General features: G+C 40.8%; 2 protein-coding genes across 2 annotated transcripts in view; both read left to right on the forward strand.

The window, feature by feature from the left end:
* Nucleotides 1-13472, forward strand: part of Cntnap2 (contactin associated protein 2) — a 1990154-nt gene that overhangs the window by 1770748 nt on the left and 205934 nt on the right. Inside the window, exon 18 of the mRNA XM_004661135.3 lies at nucleotides 5328-5564. Coding sequence (XP_004661192.1) covers nucleotides 5328-5564 — 237 coding nt within the window. The remainder of the gene's footprint in view (nucleotides 1-5327; nucleotides 5565-13472) is intronic.
* LOC105944202 (cyclin-dependent kinase 2-associated protein 1-like) lies at nucleotides 12081-12614 on the forward strand. Its single transcript, XM_045160115.1, has one exon. The coding sequence runs from the start codon at nucleotides 12081-12083 to the stop codon at nucleotides 12426-12428; it is 348 nt and encodes a 115-aa protein (XP_045016050.1). The 3' UTR covers nucleotides 12429-12614.

Genomic DNA, 13472 nt, shown 5'->3' on the forward strand with positions numbered 1-13472 from the left:
AGTGGCAAGAGGCCCTGACATGCCCATTCTCTTTCTTTCTGCCTCTCTCTCGCTCAAATAAATAAATAATAAACAAATAAGATATTTTTTTCACAAAGGCATTTCAAAAATGGTCAATGGGTGGCCAGTCTGACCAGGCAGAGGTGTTCCAGATCAAAGCTATCACCTTAGAACACTGCTAAGCTCTTCTTTGTTTGAGTCAGTGTTTGATTATGTTTCCCCAATGTTCTCTGCATGTGATGGCTTTATTGCTCATTATAGGTAGTTACATCACTTTCATAATTAATCTTTAATTGTAATACTTGCATAGCATTTCAGGTGAAAGTGATATACAGATTAAACCCACATCTCACCTCAGATAATTATCACTGACTGGTGTACATGAAGCCCTTGCATGGCGGGGGGCTCTTTCCAATGACAATGTGTTGATTTTCTAATTACCAAAGGTTAAGTAGCATTTTTGCTTGAAGACCTGTAATTTAAATTTCTGACATTTGCCACCAAGAAAGATTTCTACAAAGCAGTAAGTTGAACCCAAATAACTTTCCCTACTTCTGGTACATTAACATCTTTTGCATAAAATATAATAACTATTTTCAGGATAAAAGATTTTTCTTCATATCAAGTAGATCAGGAAAAGTACTTTCCAGCTCACTGATTTATTTAAATAAATTAGGAGGCCACCTAAGAAAGAAAAGAGTTTAACTCAGTTTAGAGAGAAATGGCATTTCACTCATCTGTTTTATATATTAAGAAGAAGGAATTTTTTAAAACTAATTTAATTTAATGACTGAACAAATACAAATTAGATTATAGTCACATGCTGTGGCTAAGGGGATGGGGACATATAACTCAGTAGTAAAGTGCTTGCCTGGCATGCACAAGTCCTTGTGTTCAATCCCAGTGCCATAAGGGGAGGAGAAAGAAAGAAAAAAAGGAAAGAAGGAGGAGGAGGGAGAGAATGAAGGAAGGAAGGAAAGAGGAAAGGAAAGAAGGTAGGAAGGAGGAAGAAGGGAGGGAGGGAAGCATGGAAGGAAGGAGAGAGGAAGAAGGGAGGGAGGGAAGAAAGGAAGGGAAAAAGAAAACGATTTCCACACGTTCTAGCTAGTTAAAAAGGAGGGAACGTCAGCATTGCCAACAAAGGAAAGGAAAAGGAGAGCAGAGTTTTCTGAAGAACAGACAGGGACACGCATGCGCACAAATGTGAGCCCTGGACCCTGAGCCAGAGCAACGCAGAGCTGGAGGAAGTGGACACCTCATCCAGTTCGGCCCTTCTTTTCCATGGGTGGGAAAACCAAGGCTGAGAGAAACTAAACGATTTAATGTCAACTGGAGCAGTCATCAGTCCCGACTGGGAGGGACACACAAACACCAGCACAAACGTGGAAGGAGAGATTTGGATGTGGGACCTTGGAAAGACCCAAGACAGAGGCAGAGACCCAGCTGGATTTATTTGCCTTGCTACTTTGCTCCTTTTAAATGTCCTTTCTTTGTCATATTAGCATTCACTTAGTCGCTTTTTAAAATCTCCTCAAGCTTTCCACATATTAAATAGGAATCTTTCCCAATTAAAATGTACCCCGGATATTATAAAGATTAAAATATTAAGAGAAGTAAAAATTTAAAAGAATTTGCAAACTATTTATAATTGAATAATATTAATTTATATTACAGGTCTTATAATTCTAATAAAAAAGGCAGAAAATACCTAAATAAATGTATGTGACTTCATAACCATTCAAAAAGCATCATATACAACTTAAAAGACACAAACTAAAGGTATATAGTTTAAAAAATTCATAGCAAACAATTAAAATTCAAAGTACTATTATCAATCAATAAAAATGCAGCTTCTGCCAGGCATGGTGGCACACGCCTTTAATCCCAGCACTCAGGAGGCAGAGGTAGGAGGATCGCTGTGAGTTTGAGGCCAGCCTGAAACTCCATAGTGAATACCAGGTCAGTCTGAGCCAGAGTGAGACCCTACCTCAAAAAACCAAAAAACAAAAAAAAGCAGCTTCTATTCCCTTCAAAAGGCAAAGAACATAAAGCAAAAATTTTTAAAAATTACAACAAGGAAAACAAAAATAATAACTTTAAGTAACTGAAACAGTGAATTTCCTCCCATTTCATTGAACTGACATATATTCGAGAGGGTAGAACCCACAATTAGCATTAGGTGGACAAAGTGCTCATTCTCATCCCATTTTAGTGAAGTTTAAATTGGTACATACTTCTTCAAGAAAAATATATTTTCTATGCCTTTACAATGTCAACAGATACGCTCCAAAGTGCAATTAAGTAATCGCCAGGAAAAACTGGACAAGTGTACCAAGGTGCTTACAAGGATCATACTATTACCACGTCCTAGACGATGAACCTAGGGGAAAGCTTAAACACCTTCTGGGAGTGGAAAGGCAAAGTGAGTGATAACATCTGTATGGAAGACCGTGTTGTACGAATATTTAGCAGGATGTTTTTGTTGTGCAAGTTGTCAGGATGCATTAAGTGTGGAAAGCAAATCTGAGGACAATGTGTGTTATGAACCCATTTCTTCATTTCATTTATGTTTTTATAAGTATATGCATGTTCATAGATGAAATTAGGAAAGGTTCCCGAGTAAACGTAGTCATATCTAATAACTTCCCACTTCTCTCTTGTATTTTACTTATTAGTACTGTGTATGATTTTCACAACAAAAACACCTACATTGCAAGCAAAAAGAGGGGTTAATCTACAAAGAATGATTTAAAATGTTCAGCATATTTTGATAGGATTTAATTGTCTTAGTTGGCCAGTGATGAAAATTCAAATAGGTGTGTGTGTGTGTGTGTGTGTGTGTGTGTTTAATGAAAGGTTCTTTAGAAAGCCCTTATTGCAAGAACAAAAGCCTGTGAGGCTAAAATGATAGGAGGAAAATTGAAATTCTCACACACAAAGAAGGATCAATGGATGAAATTCTTCCAGACCAGACAGAGCACATAATTCTGTTCAGCACAGAGGTGTGGTGCCTGCCTGACAAGCAGATGGCAGGAGGAGAAATCCTACTAAGTGCTTGTTTTCAATAGCTTCTTTTGCCATCTACTATCCCATAGCTTTGATCCAAAGGGCATTGCGCTCTCTTCCATTAATCCTCTATTCAAGTAGTTTATAAAAATAAAATGCTCCCTAGAGAATCAAAATTCAAATCAATACACTATCCAATGAGAGGACTACAAGGTACGGGTTGGAAAACACAATAAGAGGATTCATTTGCCACTTCATTGATAAGAACACACAGGCATAAGCCGATGCTGATCCATCAATCCATCTTCAACGGTAGCCTTTGAGCCACTGGCCCTGCCTGGTAAAGCCATTGAGTTGTGAACTTTCACCCAGGGTAACAGACTAAGTGACTGGACTCTATCCCCACCCTGACACTCTTATCCAAGCAATTCTACTGACTCCACTTTTTACATAGTTCAGAGGAGATACATTAAGTAATTGGATCATGAGATTATTGAAGGTGAGAAATCCAGGGTTCTGCTGTCTACAAGTATGAGAAACAGGAAAATCGGTGGCATAATTCAGACCAAATTCCAAAGTGCAAGAATGGGAGGTGTCAGTTCTGAGGGCTAGAAAAGATGGATGTCTGAGCTCAAGAAGAAAGAGAATTTGCACTTCTTGTGTCATTTTGTCCATTCAAGCCCTCCAAGTAATGCTATACTGCATTCCTGAAAACACTCTTCTTGGCGTACTGACTTAACTGCTTATCTCCTACATATACAGAGAGAGAGAGAGAGAGAGAGAGAGTAGAGAGAGTAGTGTTTGACCAGACATCATGGATTATTTTTTTAGCCAGCTATGAGGGTTATTTTTAACATTCTTAGAACACACACAAAATGATTTCTTTCATTGTGACATTTTCTACATATATATCGATGTGCTTTGCTCATGTCAATGCCTTTTCTACTTTCCACTCTTCTCCCAGACACACTGGGCTCCTTTCTCTCTCTGATATTTCCATGCTATGTATGTCATGGAGAGTATACATTCTGCATATGGACTGCACCACCTTTAAAGACATCCACATCTGTATCTCAGAACCATGTAGCATCTATGGGATCCTTGAACCAAATTCTCTGTCTCTATATTAGGTGGACATCACTAGTCAATTAAGATCATCAACTCGGGAATGTAACAGTCTGATATGCCTTGACTGCTTGGGAGCTGTGACTCCTTCAAGTCACCGAACTTTCTAATTTCCTTGACCTCCCTTTCCTTATCTGTGCAATGGGGATAATGATAATAATACCTCCATTGGCAGATTCATGTAAGGCTCAGTTAAATAACATATTTCAGGTGCTTCACAGAATGCCTAGTGCACAGCTGTCAAATAAAGAATAAAGGGATTTATTTTTATGTAGCAGTAACTTGTTTTCTGAATCTCCATCAGATGTTACTTCCTATAGTTGTGCCTATTATTCATTTTGGGTTGATTTTCAGAAAAGTTGCTACTTTTAGACACATACATATGTATAAATTTGAGTACCTCCTTCACCACCAGCTGCTTTGAAAGCATAGTTGAGGATATTACAGACACAATTAAGTCCACTTGTGACATATGCTCCAATGAGTCCTTCGACAAATGGTGTTAAGGCTACCTCCATGCTCATGAATCTCAGTCTAACCCTCTAACCTACTCCAGGAATCACGGTGAACATGCATTTCATACTATAAGTCATGAGATGACATTGAGAGAAAAACAGTGAAGTCTAGCCTGACCTAGTAATAATTATGACATACCTGACCTCAGTGTAAAATATCAATGGAAACTTCCAACAATCCCAGACAAGATGCCCCAAGTACCCTTATTGTGAACTTCAAAGCATTTCATGAGACAAGATCTAAACATACAATCACATTGCAGATGGATTTATGCCTTCCAATCAATTGACTTGTTAACTATGCTAATGTATTCATGTCTGCCTGCCTTTATATTTCATTCAACCGATAATGCTATAGAACTGAATGTGGTGAGATTAAAGAGCAAAGAAACTCGAGATTTCTATAAACCTCTTTTCCATGGGAGTCCAGATTATACGATTTTGCATATCTCCAAATATTTTGTTTCTGTGGCAAATGTGTTGTTTCTTGGAAGACTAAGTTCTTTTAATTAGGCATGATCGCCTGAGGGGAAAGCTTCAACTGTGTCTGTGGAGACAGGACCAACTTGAAAGTGACAGGACTTAGCAGCTCCTCTCCTGTGGCAAGCGTTCACACGATGAACAGAAACAGACTTCACAGAGGTTAACCCATCTGAACTCTGTCCCTTCTGTCCTGCCCAGGTGGCGCTGGAGGCCAGCAGGGCTTCCTGGGCTGCATCCGCTCCTTGAGGATGAATGGGGTGACACTTGACCTGGAAGAAAGAGCAAAGGTCACATCCGGCTTTAAATCAGGTTGCTCGGGCCACTGTACGAGCTATGGAACCAACTGTGAAAATGGAGGCAAATGTATAGAGAAATACCATGGTTACGCCTGTGATTGCTCTAACACCGCATATGATGGGACATTTTGCAACAAAGGTAAGGCAGAAACCCTTTACATTTTCAGTCCTATTTTTAAACCTATGTTTAAGTCCAAATTATCTATGTAGTGTTTCTTCAACTGCAAACAGGTGGGTTTTGTCATAAGGATGAGGGGACGGGAATTCTTTACCTACTTTAGGTAGGAAAGTTTCCCAAATCATTCCCTGATCTTTGTGGTTTAATAAGACAAGAGAAGCTTTGAGCATGGTATAACAAGTCCCGGATTCCAGCACTGATGGAAACATGGAAAATCCAAGAGCCTCATTCTATCTTAGTGATGAGTGAAAAGTGAATGGCCTCTGAGGGGGACTCAGACTAAGCCTCCTACAGCAGCATCACCAAGAATCAGCTAATCACTTGCTGACATGAATCAGCCAATCCTAAGACTGAACTCAAGCCATACCCTTGAAAGCTACACCCTCTGGTCAGTCATTCTCGTCACTGTCGTTGTTATGACTTGTACTCCAGACACCTTTGTCAGTGGGTTCTCAGCCGACTTTAACCTGTGAGGACACTGGTACTCTTTACTTTTTATTATTATATTCTTGAGTTTATTATTATTATAATCTCAGGTTTCTTTGCTCTTTCATCTTGCAACATTCAGTTCTATAGCATTATTGGTTGAAAGAAATATGCAGATAGACATGAATAAATTATATTATGCTAGTCTTGAACCTCCAATAGATTCCACAGCAAAGAACAGAATGCAAGAGCTTGGTGCATATGCATGGTTTCACCCAGGTACACCCTGTGATCCTATGTGACTGGAAGAAATTCAGTCGGTTGGTCTGAAGTTTAATTTCCCATATGTAAGCAAGAAAGTGACGAGAACAGCAGCTGGCACTTCTCCTGGGCCTCAATGAAATGCCTGTAAACTACCCTTCTCTTTACAAATGAATATATAGCATTTGAGCTGAGGTTTCCGTAAGCAGTTGGTGCATCTCTTACTAAGAAGCTTTACATAAGTACCCATTCATGCTCTCATGAAGACACTGAGGGTTGTTTGTGCTGGCATTATTCACACAAGATGTTACACCTAAGGAGGAATTGTTCCACAACATTCACTTGTACATCCCAGCTACTGTCTGGCAAGGCTAGAATGTGAGCATACAAATTAGATCAGACAGGGCTTGAAGAATGAGCATGAGGTGACAACAACAAAGGTGGAAAGGAACACTATTGCTGAATAATACCATTGCACATTAACAGTGCTATTACACTGTATTTTTCTGCTCAGAACAACATGGTTCTGTGATTTTCCTGTGGTGCACAAAAGAATGGGCTCACAGAACACATTAATTTTGCACTTGTAGAAATGACAGTCTTGCAATTACCATTCATTGTGCTTGATGCTAATTTAATGCAGTCCATTCCCTTGCCAAAGTAATGCCTGAATGCAATCAAGTAAGCACTAATGCCTGAGACATTCCATTTCTGTAAGTAACAATTGAAAGCAAATCATGGTCCCCTTATTTCTGGTCAGTTAGGTTAAACACAGCAGCTCACACCAACCCTCTGGGGGTTAATAGGCAACATTCATGAGGGGCACCTACCTCTCAGTTTAGTCAGAATCAGATGTAAACATAAATGAGGCCTGTGGGTTTCCTTTGACATGATCCTGACAGGCTTCACAAAAGACACATAAATATTCTCTCACTAGCATTTTATTGGGATGTATTTACATTTGTGGTTTTAACAAAAAGTAGACCTAAAAATTAGAAGCTGGAAGTATATTTGAACATCATTTGCGAGCATCCTTCTGGGTCTAGACAAGTAGGTCCTTGACTTTGAGAGGTGATAGTGTTCAGTTAAGAGCAAGCTTTGCCCCTGCTGAGCAAACTCCTTCAGGCACCAACAAGATCTTGCTGAGGCCTCTTCTGTCAGCCCTGGGCCTCCCTGCCCTGTACCTACACAGCACTTCCTGTGGCCCAGCCTCCTACTGGTGCTGCAGCCAAACAACTCCTCTCTGCAACAAGTCAGCACGCTAAACAAAGAATGCTAAACAAGACCCTTCTCTGGCCTTCCTTTCACAGTATTGGTCTATGCTAGTGGATGTGGGGGCAGAAGGAAGGTTGCAATGTTTCTGCTAAGTGAATGAAGCAGGTTCCAACCTGTCACACCTAACCCAGTTATGTGCTTATATGAAATCAAAAATTAAGGGCTGGAGAGATGGCTTAGCAGTTAAATGCTTGCCTGCAAAGCCAAAGGACTCAGGTTCAATTCTCCAAGACCCACGTAAGCCAGATGCAGAAGGGGGCGCACATGTCTGGAGTTCGTTTGGAGTGGCTGGAGGTCCTGATGTGCCCTCTCTCTCTCTCTCTCTCTCTCTCTCTCTCTCTCTCTCTCTCTTTCTGCCTGCCTCTTTCTCTGTCTGTTGCTCTCAAATAAATAAATAAAAATAAACAAAAACAATTTTAAAAAATTAACATGCACACACAGAAGTGAGCAAAACAAACTGTGAAAATGCATATCAAAATGTTAACTGGGATTTGAAAAAAAATGTTTTGGTGTGTGTACACAGTGTGTGTGGTATGTATGTGCATGTGTCTATGTGTGATGTATAAGCATTTGTGTGCAGATGTGTGTGTGGCCAGTATTCACATGCAGAGGCCAGAGGACGGTCCTGGGTGGCCTCCTCGATATCTGTCTTATTTCCTTGAGACAGAGTCTCTCACTCACCCTAGAGCTCCTGCTTTTCTGTTAAATTGGCTGAGCAGGGAGCCCAAGCCGTCCTCCTCAGAACAGAGCTTTGGCAAGAAGACCCTGTTACTGGTGATAGTGGAGCTTGCTTAGGACAGACAAAGCTCTCTACTCTAAACCAGAAGGATGCTCATAGATCTCAGTGCTGGGGTGCCAGGCCTGAGTAGTCATGCCCGGTTTTTTGCCTTGGTTCTGGGGATTGAACTCAGGTCCACATTCTTGTACAGCAAGTGCTATTGCCCACTGAGCCATCTCCCCAGCCCTAATTTTTTTTCTTTTTTTCATAATGGTGAAAATGCTGGCTAGTTTTTGCAACTTGTGCTTGCTTATTTATATTTTCTATTCTTCATGTGATATATTACTAACTTTTTTTTTTTCCTTTTTCTTCTTTGGAAAAAAACTACAGTAAGGGGCAAAATCTTGCTCCAGCCATTCAATAGTTAACTGTCTCTGTTCAGAAAATAGCTAGCAATTAACTAGAAATCATTGTATCATCTAGTTATACTATCTGGAATGGAGTAATGTGTCAGGTGAAAATTGCCTATAATTAAGTTACTTTTGAAAAGCCATCTTTCAATTCATTTAGCAGAGTTTGTTTTTCTACAAGAATACGAAAAGAATCCCTTTGGAAGACCTTTGCTGGGGCCAGGCTGTATGAAAATGAGAACACTGAGACACGTACATTTCACTCATCCACATAAGAGGTCCACATTCAGATCCCATGTGGCCCAAGAAGCCAGATCAGCCAGCTCTTTCCCCTGTGTGGAGCTAACCCATCTCGGGTGATATGGGCTGCCAGTTGGGAACACAGAAACAGTACAAAGCAAATCACCCATGCTACTTAAATTCTGCTTCTTTCTCTTTCCTGTTCCTCTTACTCTCCCCTTTGTCTTCACCCTCTTCCTTCCCATCTATCAGTACACTCTTTGCTTCTCTAGCTATCCCTAGCTCTGTCATACTTGTTTTTCCCTATGTTTCTTTTGCTTGAGTACATGGTTGAATTTATAAGTCACACTGACATGGGCTACAGTCTCACTGAACTTGCGGTAGACGCAAGCATGTCTCTGAAGATGGATCTCTTCTGCTCTGACAATGATGCATGAGTAGTCTATTCCCCAACAACAACAAAAATCCTCCTGTCTAACCTCATCAAAAACTACTCTCACAGACCCTTCTCAAGTAGAACCATAAAGGCTTTGATCACCCGGTAAAGTGTTAACACTCATAAGGCTATTTGTACTTTAAACGGGAGTGCTGACTGGGAACGTTTTGTGCTTGGAGACAGTTACAAGGGCATTCTGGAAACCTTAAAACTAGACCTTGTAGCCGGTCACTTCATCTGTATACAAAACCTTTGTAGTTTCCCATCTTCTCAGGGTATTCACCAACCAGCAGCCATGTAACTCAGTGGAGACAAGTGCACACCACAGCGACAGTCTGCGGAGCTCACTGGCTGGGCTTTGGATACTCCTAGAGTTAGAGATCACCCCAGTCTGCAAGGGAAACTTGGCTGTGAGCCCATAGTCCTGGGGATTCTTGGAGACCTCCACTGGGAACCAAATGGACAATTGATTGACTATGCCAAAGATAGTTTCCTCTAATTAAACCCATTCTTTTTTGGATGGCTAACCCCCAAACATTTAAGAATGTTGTGATTACCAAAATAAACCTCAATAGCTCTTTTTAATTTTCAGATCATTTCATTTTTGATATTTTATTTATATAAACAAAACATATTTTATCATAGTATTCCCATTGCTTTCTCTTACCTCCGCTCTCCGCTCCCTCCTGCTGAATCCCTTCTCCCAACGAGTCCCTCTTCTACTTTGATATCTTTGTTTTTAATTGTGTGTGCATGCATGTCCCACTGAGTTTAATTAATGTTGCCTGCATTAGCATCAGTGAGGAACTATTTATCAGGTCACATATAATTTACCATGGCCAAATCATTGCAGAAAAATGTCTCCTACTCCCCTGGGAACCATAAACTGACAATAACTCCTCAAGGAAAGACAGTGTCCTCATGCCCTCCTTCATCACCCATGGTGGGTTGTTCATGGGCCTAATCTTGTGCAGGTCTTATGCAAGTAGTGAAAGTTGCTGTGAGTGCATGAATACAATGCCCCCTTTATGTCCAGAAGACAGTGTTCCAAAGTACTCCTTACCATTCTTTTGCTCTTTTATTCTTTCTATACCCTATTCTGCAATGTTTCCTAAGCCTTAGAGGGGGTTATATATGTTGTGCTGAGTATGTAACAGTCACTTATTCTCAGCACTCTGATGAGTTTTGAAAGTCCTCGGTAGTTACTGCCAAATATACAAACAGGCTTCTCTAACCAAAGGTGAGAGGAACTGTCATACATGGGCATGAGTACACATAAATATTAAGGAGGAAATTTGACACACATAAAAGGTATTTATTTATCAAAACATAGTACTAGCATCCTGATGAGGGCCTATAGCCTCCAAAGTCATAGATTTTTTTTTACTAGGTTTTTAATACCAGACATGAATTTCTTTCCATGGAGTAGGTCTCAAATTCAATCAGAGAGCAGTTGGTTACCCACATAAAAGTAATGCCACTGTTGCGGCAGTGGGTATATCTTACCTGGCTGGTCAGTTTTTTTAGCTCACAGAGTCAACTTCTGGGTACGATTGATGACTTTTATCCCTCAGCAGCCTGTATAGTACCTTCCAGCACTATATCAGCTAGCCAGCAGGGAGAAAGCTTCCAGATCAATTACAGCTTGATATATTTTTTTTTATTATCCTGAGACTGAACTAAGTGATGTCTCTAGCAAATAGGGCCTTACCATCTGCTTCTGGTGGGCAAACAAGAACAGTATTAATAGCCTGCATTATTTCAAATGCTCTGGGGGATGCTCTGACCAATTCATTACCATTCATTGTTGCCTACAGGTATCCCACCCCTGGTACTAGGACTTTTCTATAATAATTGATAACTCCCAGGAGCAGCATTATCTACCCAGGCAGTGTAAAAAGCACATACTTTGTCTTCTCTGTAGTTTTAAAGAAAGAAAGGAAATCAGAGAATAATGATGGCTAAGGCAATCTCTGTGTTTGATTTTTGAAGTTCAGTACTAAAATAGCTTTCACAGCCCCCAAAATTCATATCTTGCTACAACTTCAGAATATAAATTTGAAAAGTCCAAGACCATAGACCCCACACTTGGTGAATAATTTCATGCCATAGCATCTCATGGTGAACGGAAAAGGGGCAAGAAATCCTGAGAAAGCAAGACCAGGGCCTGGGGTCAAACTCATCTTTTCATGGAAACCCATTCCCAAGATAACTAACCCATTCCTGCCATTGTTAAGTGATCCTTTCAAAAAGCCAGAGGGCTAAAGATCTACTCACCTCTTCCCATCCTACCTCACAACATTGGTGTACTGGAGAATGAGTTTCCAATGCACGGATTTTAAGGGACACATTCAAACTATATCAAACACCTAATATTCCCGGAGACCTTGAACATGTCGTTAAGTCTGATCATACTGAAATACTCAAAATGTTTCAATGGTTTACAGATTAAAAGCACTACATGTGAATTCTCTGCCAGTCAAGCAGCAGCTAAACATGGTTCCTCATTATGATCCCTTCACCCCATGAGCCATGTTGAGCAAAACTTACCAAGGGGTACAAAAATATCCCTTAACTCACTTGCCTACTCTTACTTCACATTAAAAACATGTTCATGGGAAAAGTTTGCGGCCGATGTATGGGTGATACACGGCGGCGGTGTAGGGTGAGGGACGGCCGTATTTGCCGGTGCGCCCGGCCGGCGCTCGGGGATGTCTTACAAGCCGAGCTGGACCGCGCACCTGCCCGCCGCCGCCCTCAACGCCGCAGGAAGCGTCCACTCGCCTTCCCCTAGCATGGAGACATCCTCCCAGTACCGTCAGCCATTGAGTGACTATGGGCCAGCATCCTTAGGCTGTACCCAGGGAACCGGGAACAGCCAGGTGTCTCAGAGCCAATACGCCGAGCTGCTAGCCATCATTGAAGAACCGGGAAAGGAGATCAGACCCACGTATGCAGGGAGCGAGAGCGCCATGGAGAGGCTCAAACGAGGCATCCTGCACGCCCCAGGGCTGGTTCGGGAGTGCTTGGCTGAGACAGGACGCAATGCCAGATCCTAGTCTCATTAGATCTGAAGGTCCTGTCTTTCTACAAGATGGGAGGTTACAGTTCATCTCTCCTGTTGAGACAAAACTTTGTTTTCAAAATGGTAACCGTTTAGTTTTTTCTACCATGGTTCACTAAGCTCTATACCTACACCCTCAAAGATTGGGAAAAGATTTCGCAGTAAAATTTGCATTTTAAGTCGTTAGGATGACCCAAGTTTTTTTTTTTAATTTTATTATTTTTAGCATTGAATTAAAGATGCATGTGACATTACTTTACAGCAAACTGTCCTAAAGCCAGTGTCTCCCTCTAAACTTCTTTTCAGCACATTTGCATCACCTGAATTGGTCTGCTCCTTTTCATAAGCTTGTCTGACTCTGAGGACTGGTAGTGCACACTGACAGCGCTTCACTCCTAGCTGGCTCACCTGCCACACCGTAGATCCTGCTCAACAGAGCTTTGCTTAAGCATTTGCATGACTGAGTGCTTTGAAGTCCATCTTAAAGATGCACAAGTTATAAATACGAAGAAAGAGCAATCTACCAAACCTAACATGCACCCTGAACATTTTCATACTAAGAGTGTAGATTTCAGTTCTATGTTTATTGTAAGTTGATCAAAACATCTGGAAGAAAAGTGACTAAAATTGTTTGCACCTTTGTATGTATTTATTACTTGATGTAATAAAGCTTATTTTCATTAACAAAAAAAAAAAAACATGTTCATGGAAGCTGGATAAATGGATTAGCAGTTACGGCACTTGCCTACAAAGCCTAAGGACACAGGTTCAATTCCCCAGGACCCACATAAACCAGATGCACAAAGACTCACATGTGTCTGGAGTTCGTATGCAGTGGCTAGAGGCCCTGGTGTGCCCATTCTCTCTATCTGTCTCTCTCTATCTCTCTCATAAATAAATAAATAAAATATTTTTTAAAAACTGTTCATGCTCACCTAATAAACCAAGCCCATGGTTTTAAAAAAAAAAAGACCTTTAAATTATTTGAAAACATTTCTAACTTTAGGGAGTTCTACATTGTTCTCAAGCATCTATTTGC

Source organism: Jaculus jaculus, chromosome 10, assembly GCF_020740685.1.
Source record: "Jaculus jaculus isolate mJacJac1 chromosome 10, mJacJac1.mat.Y.cur, whole genome shotgun sequence".
NCBI classification, from domain to species: domain Eukaryota; kingdom Metazoa; phylum Chordata; class Mammalia; order Rodentia; family Dipodidae; genus Jaculus; species Jaculus jaculus.